The sequence below is a fragment of the Euleptes europaea genome, chromosome 10 (assembly GCF_029931775.1).
Source record: "Euleptes europaea isolate rEulEur1 chromosome 10, rEulEur1.hap1, whole genome shotgun sequence".
NCBI classification, from domain to species: Eukaryota; Metazoa; Chordata; class Lepidosauria; order Squamata; family Sphaerodactylidae; genus Euleptes; species Euleptes europaea.
Genome location: NC_079321.1, coordinates 71,968,084 through 71,993,584, shown reverse-complemented (window position 1 = coordinate 71,993,584; position 25,501 = coordinate 71,968,084). Strand labels below are relative to the sequence as shown.

Below are 25,501 nucleotides of genomic sequence, written 5' to 3'. Positions count from 1 at the left end.
TATATATTACTCTTCCTACACCCTTGACACTGAGAGACACTGTCCTTCAGTGTTACTACTCTGAAGATGCCTGCCACAGTTGCTGGCGAAACGTCAGGAAAGAAAATTCCAAGACCACGGTTACACAGCCCGGATAACCTACAAGAACCAATGAACTCTGACCGTGAAAGCCTTCGACAATATTTTGCAATTATTATTTGGCTTTTTCCAGGAATTGCCTATTCAGCTCGGCTGATTCCCCTGGAATGCAGTTTTGCTGATCTTTGACTGTTTTTAGCACAGGGGAGAGAGAGAAGCAATCTGTCTTTGCCTTTCTGTTTTTTTCTTCCCTTCTCCCATCTTCCAGTGTTAACAACAGACTGGGAAGTGGGTTTTGACTGTGAGGGGAAGAGTTAAATTCTTCCTCTATGTTGTGGTCTCAGTGCAGATATGGTGGGAGGGAGAGCTGTGGCTGCTGTTTACTTTTTAAAACATTTGGAAGATCTGATAAATGAGCGTATTTATTCAAAAAAAAAAATTAGCCCTCCATTTAGAGCATCCAAATGTCAGGATCATAAGCCCATCTCTGGTTCTTTCCCAAGGATTCACTCAGACAGCTCGAAGTCTAAAGTAAAATTATTGGGAAGACTAGCAGATACAGACTAAAGGCATGACAGCTCAAAGGCTGGGCAAGCTGGCACTGTCCCTCAAGGGGAGCTGTAGGGTTTAAAAGCATAGTCCAAGATACTCGCCTGACGTTGCCAGGCAACTCTGATAAAGTTCTCACGGGCAAAGACACAACAAGCATCAGGTGCTGAACAAGCATAACCCTCTGGGAAAACACTCTGGGAAACGGGACCAGGCCAAGACCTGACACCAAAGCTGCTTACAAACAAAAATAAAGTCTATAGCAGGGGTGTCGAACTCATTTGTTGCAAGGGCTGGATATGACATAAATGTCACTTGGCTGGGCCGGGCCATGTGTAAAATTTAATGCCAGGTACCGTAGATACAAACTTTATAGAAAACAAAATAAGCAAAGCCAATTAATGATATTGTTTTTTACTTAAAATGTAAACATGTTTAAAACAATACTGTTAAATAAAAGGAAATACTGTAAGAGTGTTATCGTTTTAAGCATGCTTGTATTTTAAGGGAAAAAAATAAAGTAAAAAAAATCATTAATTGGCTTTGCCTGTGTCTTCTATAAAGTTTGTAGCTCTGATCCCTGGCATTTTTTTTAATTTTAAACTGGGGAGGGGTGGGGTGGCTGCTTCGGCTGGTGAGCCCACAACGGACTCGCCAGCCCAGATCTGGACTGAGGGAGGGGTCAGTCCGCAAGAACAAACAGCAACTTCTGTCTACAAGAGAAAGGAAAGAGAGAATGGAAGAAAGAGAGAGAGAGTGGGAGACAGAGTGGGAGAAAGAGAAAGGGAGCAGGAAAGAAAGAGGGAGGGAGGGAGGGAGAGAAATAAAAGGAGAGAAGGAGAGGGAGAAAAAGAAAGCTAAAGAGAGAGAGGGAGAAAGAGAAAGAAAGAGAGAACCAGAGAGAGGGGGAGGGAGAAAAAGAAACAAAGAGACTGAGGAAGAAAGGGAGAGACAGAAAAAAGATGGAGAGTGAAAGAGAAGGAGAGAAAGAAACAGAGAGAGAGAGGGAGGGAGAAAGAGAGAGTCCGAAAGGAAGAGAACAAGGGAGAGAAAGAAAGAGGCGGGGAGACAATGCCACCTTCCATTCTCCCCCCACCCCCAGTAAAGCTCTACCTGGGACTGGGCTGGGGAGGGAGGGAAGATCGTGTTGCCTCCCCGGCAGGGGGACAACATGATCTTCCATTCCTGGCTGGCCTCGCAAGGTCGGAACGCGCCAGGAAGCCCAGAAAGGGGCGGGGGACTGGGGCTGGCTGCCTCGGGGGCCGGAGAAAAGGCCTCCACGGTCCGGAAATGGCCCGCAGGCCGCATGTTTGACACTCCTGGTCTATAGAATACCAGCAAAACCAAGTTTAGATGATTACAGCTAACCACAACCATAATAAATTCTATTATTCTTGCTGTCAGAAACAAGCCTATGCAGAAGTGAACTAGAGAGGGTGCCCTGTGCATGTCGTCAGGCAGACTGTTCTATAAGCTGAGGGCACTCACTGAGAATGCCACAGATCTAGACAATAATTGTACCTCCTAATAGCAGGGTGCCTTCAGCATGAATTGTTGAGCTAAGTAAAGTTGGTGGGTGGACCTATATAGAAGCAGTCTTCAGCAGTGGGGGCCCAGATCGTAAAGGGTTTTAAAAGTTAAAAGCAGCATCTTGAATTGTGCCCCAAAATAATTGGCAGCTAATTTAATGTAAAGCAGGGGTAATAGGGGCAAATCTCTTTGCCCCAGCTAACAGCTGAGCTGCAGCTTTCTGCACAAATTGCAGTTTCTGGATTATGTCCAGAGGTATCCAATAGTAATCCAACCTGGAGGTTACGATCTGGAGCGTGCAACTCTGCCATTCAAAAAGCATGCTCAAACATTTAAGAAACAGTGAATCCAACTCCATAAGAACACCACATGGTTTCCTTACCGAGATCACCTCTGGATGTAGATTTCAGTTGGTTTACCCTTATTCATCTAATTTAATTTTAATTTTACTTCATTTCTTGTCCATTCAAGAGTCTCAAGGCATATTACAGAGTTATCACTAATTATCACTAATACAGATTTTAGTTCAGGGTAAGAGTCAGCAGCATCTGGAAGCTTAGACAAATAAATGTAGAGTTGGGTGATGTTATGTTCCTGGTGGGAATCCTTTTATAATTTCACCTCACTAAAACCTACCACAGGTCTGTCACTTTCCTGCTTCCCCATTGCGCTGGGGATACTAACAGGTATGTTGTTCTGGGATAGAATTTGTTTTGGATATAACCCCCACCCAAGCCTTTGGCTGATAATTGAGGGCTGAAGTAAACTTGAAAGAGAGATAGGAAGGTTTTTAAAAATAGAACAAGAATGTGGTTTATTTGTTGCAATACCAACTGATGTAATTATAATATTTACCATGGAGATGAGGTATTAAAACTTACAAAGTGTACATGCCAGTCAACCACATTTGTTGGTCCTCAAGTTACACTGTTAGCAATACACACAATGCTCAAATACAAATACGTATATTGGCATAATATGTTTAAAGGAATATACAAAAGGTGAAATTAAAATGTGAATGTTAAAAGCTAGTTTAAATACAGTTTATTATTTAGTGTTGAGATCCTCTTTCTGAGGATTGGTTGATTGCTGTCATCAGGAATTTCGCTACGCTTTCTGTAATTTCTGGGTCCCGATCAGCTAATAGTTTCTGAAGTGTTTTCCTGTTGTTTAAGTAGGAATTTGGAATTAAAGGTTTTAAGTTGTCTCACACAATGCTCAGCTCCTGTTGGTTGTTGGAGCTCTGCTCTCATTAACTGCTGTGTGGCTGGGTGCTTTGCACTCTTCTATTATAGACTTCATGGGTATATTCATGACAAGCCACTCCATAGGTTTGGATGATCTCATTTAAAGGTCTCAATTATATTAAATATAAATACTAAAGGCCACTCCTGAGAACACCCAACCTTGAAGAAGACTGCAAGTAGGTTTCCATGACTTCCTCTCTGAAAGAAAGTCTTTACACCATGCACTAGTGCAACTATTGCCATCTGTCTCATAATCAAGGCTGAAACCTGATTGAAAAAGCTCAGTGGAAGATGTCTTTTCTTACAGTATCTTCTCTAGTTGAGTATTTAGCTTTACATTTATTTAAGTGAAACTAGTGTCATTCATGCAATAATACTGAAGCCAGACACAAAAGGCTAATTTGCATAGTCTCTGAACTCAGTTAACAAATTGCGTGTTCCATATATATATGAGGGCTTCAGATCTCTTCTTCCAGAACAACTACCCACCATCTCTGAAAGTCACAGAAACTTCAAAGGACACTAATGCAGTGTTCAGGCAAAAGGGGGTTTGCTGCTAGGTGATGGTTGTTCTGGTGATTAGCATTACATTCACGTCCAAGAGGTCACCATATCATAAAATAATTTCAGTTGTATGCAAAGAGATTTATTTATTTATTTATTTATTTATTTATTTATTTATTTATTTATGCGCTTATATCCCACCCTCTATCCTGGCTAAAGCTGGGCTCAGAGCAGCTAAAATCCATGAAAATACCATAAAACAACAATAAGAATATACAGGAAAAAATCAAATTTTAATTTAAAACCAGCAGTTCTGAGCTAAAATCAAATAGGTGCTCATTTATCGTTACACAGGGCTGCAGCTAGCCCAGAGAAAGCAGTCAGGGTCCCCTATTAAAGCACAGATGGAAGGCAGGAAAAGAGAGAGGAAGGGAGGCTAGCTATAATGGAAACTGTTGCTGCCCTCAACCATAGGCCTGGCGGAACATCTCGGTCTTACAGGCCTTGCGGAACTGTGCTAGATCCTACAGGGCCCTGGTCTCATTAGAGAGAGTTCCCCCAGGCCAAGAACAGGGCCAAAACAGCCCTGGCCCTGTTTGAGGACAGCCGGACACTTCTGTCGCGGGAGCTAGTGGATTAGTCAGATGTCCCAGGAAAAACCACCAGAGATCCTTGCTACTAAAAACAGTGCTTGATTTATTTACAGTGTTCAGACTCACAGCAATCTCCAACACGAACTCAATCCACTATATTCTCCCACACACTAGTTACAGGGATATACACATATATACAGTTCCTTCCCACCAGCCACCAATCAGGTTAGTGCTGACTCACTGCCCTCTTGCAGTACCTTGCATCAGCTTTGGCTTAATCAGGTTCAGGCTGGTTTACAGTATGACATCAGTCAGGGACTTTCCAGGGACATTCCAATCTAGATGGTCAAGATCTAAAACCTGTCAGTTCAGATACTAATATGTCAGCCTTGCTAATTCTGACAATTTCTCGTGCCAGGGACAACCAGCAAGTTGGTATTTGCTGAGCGTAATGCTCTCTGGGGGGGCATACCAGGAGAGACAGTCCTGCAGCTACGATGGTTATGATTTTCTAACGCATGTTTGTTCCCCACCCCCATAAATCCATGTAATTGAGCTTATATAAAAACTAACACACATTCTTTTTTGTCCATCTTCTCCCAGTGAATTAAAAATCTATTGAAAGTTGTATCTGTTTAAGATTATGCTAAAATGCAAAAAGACAAAAATAATTGCCCACTTTTTTTTGTTTTATAGCAATTTAGAAACAAATTCATTTGTTGCAAATTACATTTTTTTCAATTAGCAATTAATATTCTGCATTTTTTTATCTGTTGTGCCCTACAGGTTATTAAATGTACTATGCTGTGATCTAGATATACTTCTGCTTTTAGAATCTCAGTTTAAGATATCAGAAGTGCTGTTAGATGCACAAAAAGAGAATGCCATCACAATTTCTGATAATTCTCTGTAAGTAATAACAATTCAAAATATTATTACTGCTACAATTCATAATTCTGTGTACCCCCCTCCCCCCCAATCACCCAGTTCCATGTGGTGGACAGAGTAATTTCATGCTTTTGCATGTGTGAATCTTTAATGGGTGTATTGAGTTGAGAAACGTGTAAGCTAGAACTCTCCTTCCTTGCTAGGGATTACTACATATGAAGGAGATGGCTTGCTGCCAGTCATCAAGAATAGAATTCTAGTCTTTAAAGGAGGATGTTGTAATATACTGTTGTGTTCCATCACATCAGCCTTTCTAGAAAAGGAATCTACAGATCACAAATCATTGTACGTTATATGGCTAAACACGTTCAGTATGAAACGCCCTGGTTACATAGAGAGAACAAGAAGGGGTTCTCTGTTGTTTTCCTAATCTTAATCACCAAAGAAGCTTCAGCCTAACAGAGATAGGAGCACTTTTATATCCTTGGTATCTTTCTGGTGATTCTATATTTCAATTAGTACTCACTCTTGGTATCTCCTATCTCTTAGAAGTGGTGGTATATTTGCCCAGGTAACATAGTGATGTCTGGTTCACTAAGCATATCATGATGGTATCAGCTGATACTATATTATGGACAGTTGAGGCATAGAAAGGATTCTGCATTCTGCATTTGGTCACAGCTCCATATTTAGTGCTGGTTCCAGGACGGATAAAATTGTCAGAAATAACTGTTAACTGGCTAACTACCCTATGAATTATCCATTTCCTTGAGCACTGTTCTTCTAGACTGATAGCTACTTTCAAAAGTAATTCAATTTTATTTTATTGCAGAGAGTTTATAATTGATGGCTTATCAGTAGAAAGAAACCATATCCTTGTTAGAATAAATGTTCTTGGAGGACCAACGGAACGGATCTTGCCTTCAAGAATAGTGCATACGGTTGTATATATGTTTAATACATTTTTTCCAACCTCTATGTGGTGATACTATTAAGAACTAATAATCAAGAATTGCCTTGAATCCAAGGAAATAAATCAAGATACAAATGTTTTAATTAAAAACAAACTTCTGAAATTTATATTAGTGACTCCTTTGAAACTTCGGCTACCTGTTACAGGATTTACTTTCTGAATTACGTAAAAGAATTGTATTGTACTATAGTGCTTAGTTTATGTCAAATGTTTGTTATGGTTTAGTTTTATTTCCTTATAGAACAATTCTGTTGATAGTTGGTTCTTATTGTTTTTATACCATTTGAATGATATTGGTAATACTAGTTACCTTCGGATCTCACCAGCATTCCAGTCTTACCTGCTATTCTTTCTATGGATTATCACCCTTACAAAAATGAAATTGAAATTGTCACTACAGTGTGGGTAGTCAAATCAGTATACACAATTGTAAATAAAGTATTCCTCTGAAAACAATAGTTTTCCTGTGAGTGGAGAAAAAGAGTATCCCTGTAGTTACCTGAGAAAGCTGGTTAGATCTTCTCTTTCACTAACTAGGTGTTGTATCGTCTGTATTTATTTTTAATTACAGAAAATAATAGCATTAAAATATACTGCATATGCTTAGTATGTTAGGTATGTAGGTAACAGAGCATTGTAGATTTCATAAAGCTCAAATTGTGAGATTAATTGGATGTTTGAATGAAATGGATAAACTCTCAGTAAAGTATTAATAGTATTCTTGATTATACCCATTAGGGTGATGATCCATATCCCTGGCCAATGTTTTCATCATATCCTTGTCCGATGTGTTATCTTGGTGGATTTCCTAGAACAACTGATGTGAGACAAGGTATAAAATGTTGGTTTACTAGTGTGATAAACTGGAAATTCCAGAAAATGTGTGGGATTCATCTGTTATCTAATGGATTCATTGATAGTATGCTGCTGCACTCAAAGTTCTACTTCCCAGTTCTATTTTATGCATTCATCAAGAAGATTTAATAAGTAAATAAATAAGTCTTGGGTGAGTGGAAGATATGAGGTTTAATGAATTCTTCGGCAGCTGATGGGGGGCATATTGACAATATAGGTTTTTTTAAAAAGTATTTCATCTGAGCTTTTGTTTTGCATGACTTGACTTATGTTTCCAGATTGACTTGTAATATGGGTTGATTTTCAGTAACTTTGGAATTATAAGGTATTGCCGCAAATGCAGAATGTTGCACCAAGCAAAATCTCAAGTAGATATTTGTTGTATAAACAAGCACTGCAATCATGATATGCATTTCAAACACTGAAGGCACTTCCTCAGAGAATAAAATAAAAATATTTGAGGAGCTTCACTTCAGATGAAGAAGTTTTTACTGAATGTAGTCCTTGCTTTCTATAGACTATATTTGTCCCCAAAACAGATCTTTGTTTGTACAAAACCTGTCAGAATTATAGATAACTGGGCCTATTGTGCTGCTGCTTATGATTTAAAGTCAAAGTCAAGCATTAGGCTTAACATCTTAGTTAATACCATCTATGTTTATATGACCTACAGATACCGTATTTTCCGGCGTATAAGGCGACTGGGCGTATAAGACGACCCCCCATTTTTAGAATTAAAATACAGAGTTTGGGAATGTCCCAAGGAAGGTGTCCCCCCGCCCCCCAGCAAAGCATGGGGAAAAGGGCCCCTTCCCTCTGGCCCTTGCCCTGCCTGGAGAAAGAGAAGTCCTGATCCAGCACGTGCAGCCCCCTGGCCGGAGAGGGGGTGGGGGGCTTCTCTTGGCGTCACCTCCGCCCAGTCTGGATTTCGGCTCTTTCTGCAAGCGGCGGGAGCGCCCGAAGAGGCGGCCACGCCCCACTCCGGGTCTTTGGAGGGGTGGTGGCGCCAGGGCCGGGGGGCGCTCATTGCGCGAGGGGCAGCCGGGGAGAGAGGGGGGGCGCAGAGCCCAGGCGGAGGGGACAGCGCGAGAGGGCGCGGAGAGCCGGAGCGCAGGGATGACGTGCCTCGGGAGGCAGGCGAGCCGGAGCCAAAGGCTCGTCGGGGCCCCCAAGGGGAGGGGAAGCAAAGCCCTCCCCCCAAATAAAACACGGGAGGGGAGGGACGGGAAGGGAGGAGGGGATACGCACGCAAGGCCCGCGCGCTTACGCGGGAGTCAGCGGGCGCGCCTGAACTCCGCGGAGCTGGGACGGCACTCCAGAGCGGAGCCCAGAACTTGGGGGCGGGGGGGGGGCAGACCCCAACTCTTCCTGTGGGAGCTGCGCGCGCCCCGCCGAGCGCACTTGCCAAAGTCCGGCTGGAGTTGAGCAGAGGGGGGGCGAGGGCTGCCCGTGCGTCCCCCTGCCGCCCCGTCCCTTTGCGGCGCCCCGCCGCACGGCTGCCCATCCCGGCCCATCGGCGGGCGAGGGGCGACCCCTCTAGCACCCCCTCTGCCGGTCTCGGGGGCACGCACTCACCGGGCGGGCTGCTGCGGCGGCGGCATCGCCGGCCAGGCACTTGGCGGCTGCTGCTGCTGCCCCTCGAGCAAGGCCTCGTCTTCTTTCCCCTCCCTCCCTGGAGGCGAGGCGGGGAGAGAGCCTCCCCAGGCAGCGGAAGCTGAAGCGGAGGCCGGGGAGGAAAGACGATACCCGGCATATAAGACGACCCCCCAGTTTGGAGAAGATTTTCCTGGGTTAAAAAGTCGTCTTATATGCCGGAAAATACGGTAACTTTCTGAGTGTTCCTTGAATTTAGTCTAAGCAGTTTAAGGTTTCCATAATAAAAGCAATTGGATATTCTATATAAAAATCAAACTGAGCAAAAGGAGCTTTGGGAGCAAATTAGTGTTTTATAGAGAATTAAAGAAAATTCAGACTTGTTTTAGAGAATTCCTTTGATGTGTAGTGGGATCTGTAATGCATCACCCTGGATATTAAGCACTGTGGAATGCTCACTAACATGAACATTAGGTATTCCATTTTTTGTTAGAATAAAGGGTTTTCATTTGTAGTAACAGTGTAAAGTAGATTTAAAGTCTTGAGAAGCATTGTAAAATTTGCAAAAATAAAACAGAAATGATATGTTAGGTTTCTTTTATTTTATTTATTTATTTATTTTATTCAATTTCTATCCTGCCCTCCGATCCCCGACCGTATATATAATAAAACCATAAAAATACATTACATCTACATTAAAATTCAAAAGTACTGACAAATTAATAAATACCACAGATATAACAAGATGGTGCTCGTTCAGAGCATACCAGCTACTAGAAGACCAGCGGAGCAGTCAGTATCTCCCACATAATCATAGTTCCAAAAACATAGAAAGATAGGAAGGGAGGCCAGCACAGATAGCAAACCGTGGCTGCCCTGTTTTGGCCCGGTGGAACAACTCTGTCTTGCAGGCCCTGCGGAACTCTTTAAGGTCCCTCAGGGCCCCGATGTTACTAGGAAGAGAGTTCCACCAGGCTGGAACCAGGGCCGAAAAATCCTGTGCCCTTGTCGAGGACAGTTGCACACTTCTTGGACTGGGGACCACCAGTAGATTGTTATCAGTAGAGTGCAATGCTCTTTGGGGGGTGTACCAGGAGAGGCAGTCCCAAAGGTACGAATGTCCCAGACCGTGTAAGGCTTTAAAGGTCAAAACCAGCACCTTAATATGCCTTAACTGTAAATAGGTACATGACTGTTTGGTTTACTCCTATACCTGCTATGCTAGTGGAAGATAAATCAGTCTTGTGTCAGATCTTAGCAGAACAGGGTGGGGGCCTAGAATTTTCTAGTTTTACTCCATATTAAGAAGATCCCTTCCCACCCATCAGTGGCTGAGAAAAATCAGGCCATAGTGGAAGAAGGGGGGATAGTTAGTTGATGGCTGGGGATGGTGCAACTATTCCACCTCTTGAGAGGCTTCCAGGCCTGGAAATAAAAATTTAAGAATGTATTTTACGCCATCTATTTTGCATCTGTAACTGGATGCCTGCAAAGTGGCGCATTCTTATGGCGAAAGGGCTTTGGAAGCTGCCTAAAGACAACTCCTCCCCCAGGAATGCCCCCTGGACACTAGTAAAACTCTGCCGCCGCCACCCAAGACCCATGCTGCTGTGTAGCTCCCCAAAGCTGGCATAAGTCGGCCTATTCCAGTGCCACTTTGGATGGTACAAGAGGCATGGACCCCGGCGTAGGAGTCACGCAGGCTCTTATGCGGCTCCACCACCCCCTTCAGGATTGCATGGTTAATCATCCTCTCCCTTGCATGCAGCAAGCCGTTAATTTTTTCTGTTGTTCGGAAAAAGATAGCTTACTGGAGTAACAGTAAGATGTTTGCAGTTGCACCAAAGAATTATGATTGCCTTAGATATTTTATTTAGTTATTTAATTAATTAAATTTCTACTCCACCCTCCCCAGCCAAGGTGGCTGGGGCGGCTCCAAATCAATAGAGAGAGACAAATTCCAGAGAGGTAGCTGTGTGAATCTGCTACATCCAAAATGGCAGAGTCTTGTGGCACCTTAAATACTTAACTAATTTATTTTGGCACAAGCTTTTCTTGAGCCAGAGCCTACTTTGTCAAAGCAATTGTGCTATGTTGGAAGAGCTGCTTGGCAGTTCACAGCAATGTTTCCATCTGTCTACTATGGATGAGCTTCAGGAAATTTATTTATTTAGGACATTTACAGAATGTTTTTCTATAAGCTCAGAATGGCTTACGATGGATATAATACCACTTGACAGAAAAATAATAAGATTGCATGAAGTTCCCTGCCAGCTGGTGTTCTGAATGTGAACAATTTGTAGAGTAGGGTACAGTGAAGAGTGGGGTACATACATTATGGTGGCAGTAGAAAACAAGATTCTTTAAACCCAAAACTTCCTGTGTTCTGAAAACTTTCTCCTGTGGAAGTGCCTAGAAAATATAGCAACAGTGAATGTAAGTCGTATGATCACCTGATGAGCCAGAGACCCTCTAGCACTGCTGATCATCTGACTGGTATAAAGGCTTTTTTTTTCACAGCCAGGGAGAGTTAAAATGAGTATAAGACAAAGAATCGAATTTGGTTTGTGCTGCCAGACAAGTGAAGAAGTCGCTTGCTGTAATTACTTGGCATTAGAATGGGCATACTAAATAGATTAGAATAACTGTACTTTGAAATGCAGTCTTCAATTGCCCTGGATTGGTCAAATGAATTCCAATGCTAGGAAAATGATTTGGGTATAAATTATTAAGCTCCTAACTATTTTAAAATGCATGTTCTGCAATGAAACAAGCCAAACAGCAAATATTTTCTGTTTACTAAAAAGGGCTAACGGCATTTGTAAGTGATGATTTCATTTAGAAAATTAAATATTAAGTGGGATATTAAAAATTTGATATGAAGCAGAAATAACAGGCTGTTTAAAGGGACAAAGAAGCAAATATGCAAGGTTTAACTCCAGAAATGAAACGGCATTTTTACCTGTGCAACTTTTGCTTGTTTTGAATTTTGCTAAATTTACAAGTAAGGTAGCAAAAAACTCAAAGAGGGCCCTTTAAATGGTATTGAGTGCATTTATATTTAAGAAAGCCTCAGTTGCAAGCTCTGTGTAGCTATACAAAGCCACTTCTAGACACCTATCTACAAAGAATTTCTGCTAACTTCTTCTGTTGTAATATTTTATCATTCAACTGCTATGTGCCTCCAAAAAAATCTGTTTAATCGGTTTAAATTATATTTATTTAAGTTATATTTATATTTTTAAATATAAATATATTTATTTAAACCCTTTAAGAAATGTATCTTGCTTAGAAATCTCTTCTCTCTACAATTTGTTGATTTGCGTCCAAATATCTTCTAATTGCTAATTTGCAAAGGTTAGCTAGGTACTGTGTCAGTATGTCATATTTTATTTTCTAGTGCTTGTCAGATTGTACAAGAAGAATATTTTATTGGTTTACATAAACCATTTTGGGTTCCAAGAGCCATGGATATGTTTGATTCACTAGAACCCCACAGACTGTCTTCTTTCAGATTTCACAAATAAACCATGGCTGGCTTGTGACAGAAATAAGCCAGGAAGTCTTCCCCTAACATTAAAGATTTATGCATGGCTGTCACCCCACCAACTACGTTGGGGCTTTGCTTTGATTATGCTTGCATTTTCTACCCATCAGAGGTCGCCTCACTTTCCCCAACCATTTTGCCTGCGTTTTCTGGATGCGTGTTTAGCCAGCATCCAGGAAACGTGCGAGGAGAGCAAGGCGACCTCTGATGGTCGGAAAATGCAAGCATAATCAAAGCAAAGTCCTGAAGTAGTCAGCGGGGTGACCGCGTGGAAGCAGCCATGCAAAAATGGCCTTCCTGTTCAGACTAACTGCATTTTGTTGTGATGACCAAATCACAGCCTTTTAAACAAATTATAGTTTGTTTCTTGCCTACAAACCGGGATTATTAATTATTTAAAATCTGATGTTGTAAGAAACAAACCACTATTTGTTAAAACACCTAAATGCCAGCCAGGAAATCTTCAGTTTTGTTGCATATTGAGGGGATAGAGTACATTGCTCAGTCTCATCTAGAAAAAAGTGACTTGTTTGTAACTTTTGAGTTCATTCCCTTTGGGTGGCCAGTGGGGCGTTGTGGTGAGAGTGTTCATTTTAACAGGTACAAGAAGAGGTTAGATGGTTATCTGTCAGCAATGCTGATTCTATAACCTTAAGCAGATGATGAGAGGGAACATATCTTGGTCATCTTCTGGGCATGTAGTGGGGGTCACTGGGGGTGTGGGGGGAGGGTAGTTGTAAATTTCCTGCATTGTGCAGGGGATTGGACTAGATGACCCTGGTGGTCCCTTCCAACTCTATGATTCTGTGAGCTCGGTTCAGAGCTCTCTTCCATCATGAAGCTCACCAGGTGATCTTAGATTAGACTGAGCTACAGCAACTAACCCATCTCACAAGACTTTTGTAAGAATAACATTAATTGAAGGTACCATATATTCAGTAAGAATTGAAATTTCTTTGCAAAATATCATTTCAGGTTGGTTAAGGTAGGCTGTTGTGTAAATCAAAACCAGTAAATGAAAGATAAGCATTTCTTGAAGAGTATGTTTTATAAGCATTTTTAAGAGCCTATACTGGAAGAAGACTCTATACACAATGCAACTCCTTTTTGATCTAAATCAAGGATGGGGAACGTCAGGCCCGGGGGCCGTTTAAGGCCCGCGAAATTGTTTGGTCTGGCCCTTCATGGGTCCTGGCAGATCTCTAGTTCAGAAGGATCTAAGACTGGCGATCCGCCCCCTCCCTCGGACAGGAATATTCAAGGCGGATGTGAGGTTTTTTTGCTGAGAAAAGGGACCTTTTTTCCCCCTTGCAGAAGAGTCGTTAGCTATGGAGCTGCTAGGACCGCCTAAGAAACTGTGTTAACCCTTTCCCACCTGAGCCGTGGAGAAACATATTCCCTCTGTACTACAAGAGGGCTGGGGGCTGAAGTGGCGACAATGAAGGGGTTAAAGGGGGCAGGGCCAGAATGCACGGGGGGGGGGGAGTTCTTAGCCAGTGTGTCCTCATTTCACCCCTGCAGGCAGAGGTAGCAGGAGCCGGCTGTAGAATCCGGTCCTGACCATGGGGAGCAGAAGCAACTCTGGCGTGTGGCTGGACGGCTACACCAGGCTGGTGCAACAGACCATCCTGTGTCACCAGGTGGGCGCGTGCACTACCGGTTGGATGCCTGCCTGCTTGCCTGCCCGAGGGGGGGTCATCTGGGGCAGCTGACTGCTTGGGGCTTAGTCGGCTAATGTTTAAGTTGATTATTTTGTATGGCCCGCGAATGATGTTATAAATATCCAAATGGCCCCTGGAGGAAAAAAGGTTCCCCACCCCTGATCTAAATGGTGGAAAATGCAAAAACAAACAAAATAATTCCCAGATTCTTCAATCTTCAGTTTCAGCTAGAGCTACCTTTGTTCTGTTTAGTTTCCAAATGATGAATCTATGGGCCTTTTCTGATAAGTCTAAGCAAAACAATACACCCCTTGAACACATACAATTTGAAGTAGTTCCTGTAAGTGTGGCAGCACTTTTCTCAGCCGTAGTCATCCCAATACTTATTGTGACTCCTTATGTGAACTATGTTGAATGTTAATGAAAATAACTGTATGGCACAATGTCCCTCCTTTTTAGTTTTTTTTTTTTTAAGGAACGTGATAGAAGAAGAAGAGTTGGTTTTTATATGCCGACTTTCTCTGCCACTTAAGGGAGAATCAAACCAGCTTTAACTATTTATTTACTTAATTTATGCACTACCCAAAGCAGTTTCCATCATTCTCCTCTCCTTCATTGTATCCTTATGATAGCTCTGTGAGGTAGGTTAGGCTGTGTGGCCAGCCCAAGGTAGCAGTATGCGGTTTCTGTAGCAGAATGGGGATTTGAACCTTGGTCTCCCTGATCCTAGTCAGAAACTCAAATCACTGTACCACACTGGCTTCTCAAAAATAAAGCTAGTTTCATTATAATACTTTTTGTCTTTTTTTCAGATGATGATGTAAGCAAACTTTTATCTGATCTAAAGAATCCAGATAAACAAATTGGATGGATTGAAAATATTCAAATACAGTTTCGTGAAATCATAGAAAGAAAACCATATGTTGTGAGTGGAACAAGTGAGTACATTTCCCCCAAAATGAAATTACTTTAGCATCATATTATCTTGATAATTCCCTAAATAAATCTGAGGGCTATTGTAGGAAAAGCCATGACCTGTAAACCAATTTGCCAGTTATGTTGATACGACTTTAATCCTTTTGGAGGATTAGAACTATCCATTATCTTCCCTTCCCAACTCTGTGTGTGTGCACACGCATGTGCGAACACATGTGCACGTGTGATTGACTTCTCTTATAACTGCCAGTTTTCTTTTACAAATCCTCTCCAGCCTCCATATTAGCATTAGGTAGGAAGCACAGCGTTGGCAATGCCATGTTTCCCTTGTAACACATAGTTCCACCCCAAGGAATGCTGTGCCAGGGTAATTGTGAAGCATCTGATGACCTAGGTTCTTGGGGAGCAACAAAAATTACATTAAAAATGGAAACTGGAAGTTAACCAGAGTTGTTCATCTTGTGTAGACGACTTCCAGGATAAGTAACTTGAATCATAACAGCTTTTAAATTAGATTTTATTGTATCTTTAGCCTGGTAGTATTTTTATGCCTGCTGTTTGTCTAGCAATTTTTAAAATGTGTTATAGTTTAGCATTCACACCATCAATTTTTGTGAATACAGCAGTATTGCCAGACTTCTTCAGCTTAGATAATGTAAATCATGTGTATCATTCTGAATGCAAAAAATATGTAACCACTTGTTCAGAAACTATTTGCTTAAATATACATATTAAAACTGCAACTCCTGATGTTTAAAATTAATGAACTTGTAAATGGCAAAAAAGAAATGTATTGTTCTTTTTAATAGGCCATATCAATTACTCAAATGCAAGGCATATTATTTGTACTGGCAGCTCCATTGTGACATATGAAAATAATTCTGTGATATTTACACTTTGTTAACTCTGAAGTCAGAAACTTGATAAATTCTTTTGCTACCAGCAGCTATAGAAAAAGCTGAGCAACAAATTCATAAAAGCATATTAGCAAGTCTGGAGATAACTTTATTTCAGAACAATCATTTCATGTGAAATGTTGACTGTATATAATTTTTAACCTGCCAGCATACCTCTGTTAGAGCTGCAGCTGGGGGGAAATGATCAATTAATAGAAGAAAAATGTTTTGTGAGGAGAGAAATTTTCTTGGAATATTGATGTATGTGTCTTTAACTGGTGACAGCTACTAAACTATTTCTAGCAACAAGAGTCAGTAAATTTTAGTCCACTCCTGCATTTTCTTCTGCAGAGGTAAATGCTCCAGTCCCAGGTAGTGTGCTATCTCCTGAATTTGTGAGCCAGCTTCTTTAACCAATTTAATTACTGACTTTTCACCAAAGAACAGGGAAGTATCCATAAGAAAGGACATTTGGGATGGGGTTACTCCATGCAGACGCTATTGATGCATTATCAAAAATCAATATTTATTCACATTATTTACAGTCCATTTTTCTTACTGAGAATCAAGGTGTATTACACTGTTTAAGTCAATGCAGTCAATTCAGTAAGCAATATAATAGGATTAGGACTACAAAAAATTGAAACAAAGAATAAGTATTAACACGACATGTTAAACGATGCAGAAATTACATAGTAGGCAGTCCTGCTATCAATAGATAGAATGTACTATGCCCAGTAGTATAGTCCACAGGCCTTTCCCCTTTCTTAAAGGATCTTCCTGAACCATTCTGTTACAATATAGCCTATGTAAAAATGACCTCCTGAATAATTCAGATTTCATAGTTTACAGTATTCCAGGAGAGAGGGAGCCTTGCTGACTTCATCAGGCAAACCATTATGTAAAGTGGAGGCCACAACAGAGAAGTCTCATGTATAGGCAGTTGTTGATCCTGTCCATTTGCAGATTGGCACCTGCAGAAGTCCATGCTCAGATGAGTGAAGTTGTTGTGGCAGAGCATAAGACGATTGGTAGTCCTGCAGATATGAGGGTCCAAAGCCATATGAAGGGCTTTGCATGTGATAGTCAGTACTTTAAATTGAGCTCAGTAACTGATGGACAGCCAGTGGAGTGAGTGCAGAATGGGAATAAGATGCATGCTTTCCCTAGCTCTTGATAATAACCAAGCTGTAGCATTCTGCACCAGTTGGAGTCTCTGAGTTGACTTTGAGGGAAGACCTATGTAAAGGGCATTACATTAGTCTGTCTTTGATGGGTAGAGGTGGCCAGGTGGGCCAAGTGGCGAGGGACTGTGACTCAGTGGTAGAGCATCTGCTTGGCATGCAGAGGGTGTCAGGTTCAATCCCCAGCATCTCCAGTTAAAGGGACTAGGCAGGTAGGTGATGTGAAAGAGCCTTGCCTGAGACCCTGGAAAGCCACTGCCTGTCTGAGTAGACAGTACTGACTTTGATGGACCAAGGGTCTGATTCAGTATAAGGCTGCTTCATGTGTTTATGTGTGTTCAAGTCAAGATAGGGGGGCATCTTCCAGGTTTAACTTGGAAGAAACTGTTTTTTGTTCACTTAACTTGCTTCTCCAGCAGTAATAGTGGATCCAGTATAACTTCTAGGCTCTTAACCAAGTCAGCAAGTGTCAGATGAACCCCTTGGAAGATGGGAAGCACAAAGACCTTCAGGCTCTCCATCTTCCCATCCAGCATTACCTCTGTCTTGTCAGTTTTACTTTATTCATTTTTAACCATTTAACCCCAGAAGATAGGAAGTGATTCAGGACCTCTAACACATCACCAGAAGATCTGGATAAGGAAGTATAGAGCTAGATGTTGTCAGCATATTAATGGCAGCCAACCCAAAAACTATTCTCCTTTTCAGGGCTGTTCTATTCATTTAAATAATGCTGCTTGTATGGAGAGCATTTAGGGCTCTGAATAAGGATGATAGGATCGATCTAGGAAGGTTTGCTGCTTTATCCCCAAAGGAGACAACACATTCTAAATCTCATTGATCCTTACTACAAGTTGATGGCCATACTTTCCCTTCAGCCTGTGTGCATAGAGCAATGTAGACAGATAGAGCAATCTAATTACAGCTAATTTTCTTTATATTAGAACTGTCCAACTAATTCAGGAGTAATCCTTGGAGAATTGAGGGCTAACAGAAGATTCCCTTTCAGTTTACACTGAAATAGTTAAAGAAGCCATTAAAATTAAACTTTAAGTTAAATATGTTGTTATGAATACAAAAGCAGAATGTATGCTTTGAATTGTTTTTCCTTGCAAGTGTGAATAAACATGTGGCAGTTTAAATGACTTTGGTTCCCAAATATGTTCATTTTGTCTGATGAGGTGGTTCTACATTTTGTATAATGTTACTTTTGTGATAATCATTTATTGCAGATTTGGGAGAATTAATTGAAAAGTTTGTGTTTCATCTCTCTGAAACACCATCAGAATGTTACTTTATTGACAAAGAATATAAAGGTAATTTTTGTCTATTATTCTTCTGTTTTAAGTTAATAAATTGATAAATGATGGCTGCCAACCAATTTTTTTAAGTTCTATTATCAGCTAGTGCATTCTGTAGTTATCAGGAGAGCGAAGAATGGGGATAAGATACCAAGGTCTCTTCCACTGTTATATATTGTGTTGGTCGCCTTAGGTTTTTCAGTTGTAAAGAAAGGTGGGATATCAGTATAAAATCTACCACCTTACTACTTTTGTTTATTAATTATACTAATATTAATATTCTGTGTTATAGTAGATTTTGAGTTTTGTACAAGTGGCGTACTTATTTATATATGTATTTTACTTGAGTGAATAGCCTGCCTGCCCCAGAGGGTCACTTTGTGTGTTACACTAAATTAAAAGCCAAAATGAAATGCAGCTTTACATTTTTCAATGGGCTATTTATTTAGTTCTTTAGATATAATATCTACAGGATCTTAAAAGTATTGTGTAGTGAGACAGTATGGCACAAACTGTATATCCACATGGGAACATGGAGTCTAGTATTAAGATGTTCCATTTCCCAATTTTTTTGTAAGGATAGCAGAGATGAATTTGTGCTTAATGAGCCAGCAAACTACACAGTACAGCTGAAACACGCATACCCCTTGGCCAGGTTTCTGATCATCATCAGGGAGTATGACAATAGTCTAGCCTGGCTTCCTAATGAATAGCATCAATGTGTTATATGAAAATTGTTTGAGGACATTGCATTGATATTCAGTGTTATCATGTTCTGGAAATGAGAAATTGATTATCTTAAACTACAGTAGCTTTTTAAACCCTTGGGTAGTTGAAATTAGAATAACAAAATTCATCCAGCTGTTCTGAAATCCCTCAGGATTTCCATCCATTATAAAATTTGCAAATCTGGAAAGATCAAATTACTTTGGGTTTTCATTTTCAAAGATGAGGGAGAATAATAAGCCAATATATCAGCATTTATGCAGTTGCAGTTTTTAATTATAATCAGTTACAACTGTTAACTCTAGTGCCTGCCTGTGTTGGCAAAGATGACGCATACATGTAGGGCTTCCAAGGGAAGACTACTGGAAATCCAGCCTCTGTCCATGGGACAACGTATGGGCAAGCTGTGAGTACAACATATTCAAAACACATAGTTTGAACTACGTGTAACTGAGAATCATTCTTATGTACAAAGAAACTATTTCAGAATTGACAATTATTATGGAAATGCTTTAAAAAATATCTTCTTTTCCCATTTCAGTTTTGGAGCCAGCTAGTCCCAGAGGTATTACTGAAGATCTTGTTGTGCTTCTAGCACTGTTTCTACCACAGCAGAATCTTTAAGATGTTGTGGTAGTAGCGTCATAACTTTCTAGCTGAGTTCTAGCAGTTTCAGTGTGTACCATGTAAGATAGGAAGAGAAAGGACCATTCATGGTTCCCAAGGGGCAATCCTGTCCTTTGTTTTAGTACATCCTGCAACAAATACACCAACTCCTCCCAAGCCCATGGGGGCAAATGCTGTGTGCAGACAGTGGACTGCAAGGGGAAAGCTGGGGAGAGAGTAGGGGGGAGATGGAAAGGAGGTGATCCCTCCTCTGCCTTCAGCTGATTCCTTCAGACGCCCTCCTTCACTCAGAGAAACCGCCACTGTGAGTGAGCCCACTGGCAGCTCTCATTGGTCGGCAAGTGACCACCTAAGCTTACCTATGACATCATCCCTGTTCCTAACTCTCACCTGATCTTCAGAGTTTCTCTCTGGAGTTCTTGCTTCAGCTGGATCCAAAGCATAGCCCATGTCTGAACTGGGATGCTCTTCAGGAAACTAAGATGCTCTTGCCTTTAATTATCTGTTCAAATCTTAAAACTATACTGTGATTCACCTGAAGCTGTGAGGTGGACAATTGTTATAAGTGTATCTCTTGAAGGTAATAATCAGTGTAAATAGCTGTCTGTTCCAAGGCTCTGGCTAACATCCTCTACAGTGCTGTGCTTCCACACCAAGTATATTGTTTAATTGTATTGTCAAATTCAGCTCAGGTTTCACAAGCACATACAAAAATGGGGTGGGGGATGGTTTGGCTGAATGATCTTTGGATCATCACACCATCACTCATGGAGGCCGTTGCTAGATTAGATGGGCCATTCTTCTGAACAAAGCCTCATTCTTACATGTTTTCTTGTTACTTTTTTGGAGTAGCATTGGCCATATTTTTAGAAGAACCTTTTTCTTGTACTTACGTTTGGCCAAGTGGCTATAATGTGAAACTTAAAGGGCCATAGCTGGTGAATGAATAGAGCCTGAATTTATTGTCCCATTTTATCACAAAACATAGCAAAAACGACACCATAGTAAAGTATACTGCAATCTCTTTGAGACATGGCTATTCAAAGAACATTTCTCAATTTGTTTTTATTATGTTTTTATTTGCATTCTTGCTGTTAGATTACATTATGTTCACTGACGTCTGTAAAACAAAGTCAGTACCTTCTGTTGTTTGTTCATACTTTACCCTTTCTTCCCTTTAAATTTTTTGGCAAAATACTGAGGAGTTATTTGTTAATAGTCTCTTCAGTGTGAATTATTAAACTACCTTAAAAATGATGGAAAATTTAATGTCATACTAGAAATAAGTAGTTGTATGTACTTCACTTTGAACTGTGTTCTAACTACACGTCTTGTTTAATTAGATGTGGAACACATCTTTTCCATTATTTTTCACTTCCCTTTCAGTAGCAGTAAAAACTGAAATGTTTTTGCAATATGGCAAGCAGTTTAAAATTTGACCTTTTGTGTTTTTAAATTGCTTCACCCTTGTTCATAAAAACCTTTCAGTAAGTGTAGTTTTGGTTCTCTGCTGAATAGTAGCTAAAGATGCAAATACAGAAGTACATGTTTCGTAATGTGCAGAATAGTGACAGATTGGAACCTTATGTACTGGGAAATTACATTTTATTTTTCCTCCTGTTTTGAGATCTCATGACCTTTATGAATACTCTTAACTTTTAAACCAAAAACACACAAAAATGCTAACCTCTGAAAATGTGCAGGGGCACTTCATTTTTCCTCTCCCCACATTATTTCCTCTTTCCCTCTTCTTGGCAGCCTCCATATCCTCTCCTTACCACCCACCTTCTCAGGCCCTCCATCTTCAGATTTATATATTATTTATTTAATTCATGTGTATCTTGCATTCTAGATTTACAGTAAGCCATTGTTGACTATGTCATATATGAACCATAAACTATAGTTTTCTCTGTTCCCTCCAAACAAGAATTAAGCCAAGCCTATATTTGATGAAGATCTAAGAAGCAAGCTCAGTATTTCTAATTTTTAAAAAATTAGGCTAATTGGTTTAGTGAGATCATCTTAAGAATTTTGCACTGTATAGGATTTACTGGTGCTAGGAAAGAGGTATAGAATGCAGACAATACAAGACTGTGTGGCAACTATGTTCAAACTTGTGGCAATGTTCTGATTAATTAGTAGGGTACAAAATTATCTTGCATATTCCACAAAATTACATAGATTTACAGTTAAAAGTTAATGGAGCAGTTGAACTGTGCATAAAGGGATGCATATTCTCTTCTCCTGCCTTTGGGAAGGTTAGAAGTAGTTTGTGGGAGTATGTGTGGTGAGTGGTAGCCATTGGGGAGACAGTATGGGGAAGTGGCAACACTGCTAATGTTGCTACTGAAATGTCCAAGCTTCTGGAATGTCCCAGTATCCCTCAGACTTCTTCCACAACTGTTTTCCCATGTACCTCTTTGTGCAGACTTTTTTTTTTGGGGGGGGGGCAGATGTGTGTCACTTTGGTGGTGGAAAAACTGGGTAAAAAATCGGTACCGGGAATATTTTTCAGTGCTTTATTAATCTGGTTAAATCTCTAAATTCTCAGAGCTAAGTACTAAGATTATTTTTAATGGTTAATTATTGTCATACTACTTCAGCCCAAGTTGTCAATAAGAATATAACTGGAATCCTGATAGTCATCAAATCACAATTAAATATAAATTAGAATACATTCGATGTAAGGTTTCTTCTAAAATTGAATTAGACTTGTTCTGAGCAATTTTAATTTCTTTTTGAAGTGTGACGTGATTCTCTGACCTTTGCTTAAATCCTAACTGAATTAGGCATCTAAGGAGATTTTGTATAGCATATTGTATTCATTCTGTTTAATTACTGTACTTGTATCACCTCTTCACCAGACTGACAATTCAGAAGCTCTGCCTTTTGTTAGAGAGAAAATGATTTCTGATACAGAAAATTGATCTTTTGATGCTTTTGTCCTGAAAGCTACTGTATCTGAAGATATGTTAATAAACCAGGTTTCACTTCCATTTTGTGGGAAATAATGCATCTAGAATTAAGCGACATTTAGCGCATCATTAGAATCACACATTCACACCTCCTTCATACCTAGAAGAGTTGAGTTTCTAGTAATTCAAATAAATACTAGCTTTATTAGCTGTCCTGTAGTTTAAATCATTTGGGGAAGAGGTTGTCATGAATCCCAAAGTATTCCAGCTCCTTAAAAAGTAACCTTGAAACTATTCTGGACATCCTCTGTTCCTAAAGGAGCAATCTGAAGGGTAGCTTTCGCTTGAAAAATAGGCTGACCTCTTATTTTAACCTTTGTTTGCTTCTTTTGATTTATTTTTCTTTCATGGAGATGATGGATAGTATTTCAAAGACAACCAAGTGCTTAGAAATTTAGATTAAAAGATGGGACAATATTACTTTTGTTTCAATTAAAACCATCATTATATTACAAAATGTATTCATCCTCTTCTTTTGTTTTTAGCTGATGCAAATGTTACAACTAAAAGCCTTACATCTGTACAGCAGCTTGGCATTAAGATGACTATCAGGTATGCAGCATCAAAATATTTTACTCGGGTATTATAAAATTATAAGTGGAAACCCGCAAGGACTTGCGGGAGATATCTCATTTCCCCCTCTCCCACTATTTCCTCTTTCCCTTTCCTAAAAGCCCCCATAGACTCTCCCTTTTTCTTGCATCCTTCTCTCCTTCCCACCCAACAGCCAACCTACCTTTATCTACCATCTGTCTTCAGCTATACTTGCCCCCCACAGCCTCTACCTAGAAAAACTATGGCCCAGTTGTGTAGTGCCAGCCACTGGGCCAGGCCCACTCACATGGTAGACTTGTGTGGTGGGAAATCAAAGACTTGTGTGGTGGGAGATCACTTTCCCCTATATCCCACTCCCTGCACTATTTTGTCTTTCCCTCCTCCTGGCAACCCCCCCGTATCCGCTTCAAGTTCCCTTCCTCATTCCTTCTCAACCATTCACCAACCTACCTTTATCTGCCTCCCAGCTTCAACTATATTCATTATATATTTAGTTCATTTATACCCCACCACAATGGGGACCAAAGCAGCAGACATTATTCTCCTCTCCTCCTTTTTAATCCTCACAACCACCCTTTAAGGGTTGAAGTACGTGACTGGTCCAAAATTACCCATTGAGCTTCCACAGCAAGGTGTCCCAGACCCTACTCTGAAGCTCTAACTGTTAACACCACACTGGCTTTCATAGGGTGGCTGCTGTTGAATAGTAGCAAGCAGTCCTGCAAGTCAAGTGGTATCAGCTCACCCAGTGGTTGCTGCCATGCTTAGGTTTGCAAACTTCCCGGTGGGACGTGGAGATATCTCAGCCCTCTAGACACAAAGATTTGTCCCCCTGGAGAACATGGCTGCTTTGGAGGGTGGGCTCTATGGCCTAATATCTGGCTGAGGCCCCTCCCCTCCCTAAACACTGCTCTCCTCAGACTACATTCCAAAATCTCCAGGAATTTCCAAACCTGGAGCTGGCAACCCTAGCTAGGCCTATCCCCAATGAGTCCTCCCTCAAAGTCCAAAACAGCCCTGGAAAAGATCCTGCTCCCTCCCCCGTCTTTTACTCAATGAAACCCAGCCTGAAAGCCTGTGGTTGCCTAGCAAAAACCACTAAGGGAATCATTTGTTAAAGATACAGGTGCTTCTTTTATCATTTGTGGTTTTTTAAAAGCCCTCAATGTATTTTTTTGGGGGGGTTAGATTTCAGATTTTTCTGCAATCCTGGGGCATTTATCAGGTTTGTATAAAAATCTGTCTTGCCTGTTCACAGCTCCAATTACCGAATTTCAGTATCCTCAGATTTGGCCAACTTTGCTATTAGAATATAAGATTACAATGTTTCATTTTGCTTATTAGTGATTTCAGATCAAAAAGGTAGATTAGTCAAATCTAGCAAATATTATTTGGATAATAGACATGAACCACAACATTCCACAGGGGATTTTGCATTTGTACCCTTACTTTTTTTCTACTGTCACTTCTGCAATACCTGCCTCTGCAAAATATTTTTAATCTTCCTTTAGTGAATAAAGCTATTTGCAAATTCAGTTGAGACGGCTATATATTCATATCTAAATCTTTTTTCATGTAAGTGCTTTTCCTGGATTGCAACAAATGTATGATTGACTGAATCCAAAAGAACTGCAAGTGAAAATTGCAGACTATCATTCCAGAATGAGCAGAAGTACCTTTGGCTCTAACCCAGGAATAGTATTAAACAATCTGTTACAACCTTTTCATAATTAAGCGCAGTATTCATTACCCTTATTTTAAAGATATGGCATTCACTAAAGTAGAATGACCCATTATAAATCAAACATCCCAAACTGCAATGAAGGACTGGAGATAAATGATGATGATCTCCCAGATAACAATACCAGGTTTTTTTGCCAACACGACATATTTCATTTATAGATATGTTAAAATATTTGCTTCAATATAATTACCATCATAGGAGTAGGATCCATCCCAGTGTTTTTACCGTAGACAAACTAGTTGCGGTAGTTAGAAGGGTACTTGGTTCATTCACAAGTGTATTCTTGGGATAAAGGTAGTTTCCTTGGTACGTAGAAATCAGGTCCTTTTTGGTCTTTTAAAGTCCAGAGAAGCTCTGTAAATTATGCTTGGAATGCAGCAGGGAGGCATTAGTTCCAGCAACTCATTCTTTTGAGGAATTATATCAGTGTATTCTGCAATAGATGGAGCCTCCAAAATAAATTAATAACATGTGTTACTTTTTTGATCTTTTATTCACTAGCAAAACAATGGGGTTTAGATTCTTTTCAAAATGATTAA

At 40.4% G+C, this 25,501-nt stretch overlaps 1 protein-coding gene across 1 annotated transcript in view; it reads left to right on the top strand.

Annotated features, from left to right (window-relative positions):
• Nucleotides 1-25,501, top strand: part of TBC1D32 (TBC1 domain family member 32) — a 95,258-nt gene that overhangs the window by 51,699 nt on the left and 18,058 nt on the right. Inside the window, exons 23-28 of the mRNA XM_056856625.1 lie at nucleotides 5,288-5,410; nucleotides 6,222-6,330; nucleotides 7,101-7,194; nucleotides 14,831-14,956; nucleotides 18,267-18,350; nucleotides 23,149-23,215. Of these exons, the coding sequence (XP_056712603.1) occupies nucleotides 5,288-5,410; nucleotides 6,222-6,330; nucleotides 7,101-7,194; nucleotides 14,831-14,956; nucleotides 18,267-18,350; nucleotides 23,149-23,215 (603 nt within the window). The remainder of the gene's footprint in view (nucleotides 1-5,287; nucleotides 5,411-6,221; nucleotides 6,331-7,100; nucleotides 7,195-14,830; nucleotides 14,957-18,266; nucleotides 18,351-23,148; nucleotides 23,216-25,501) is intronic.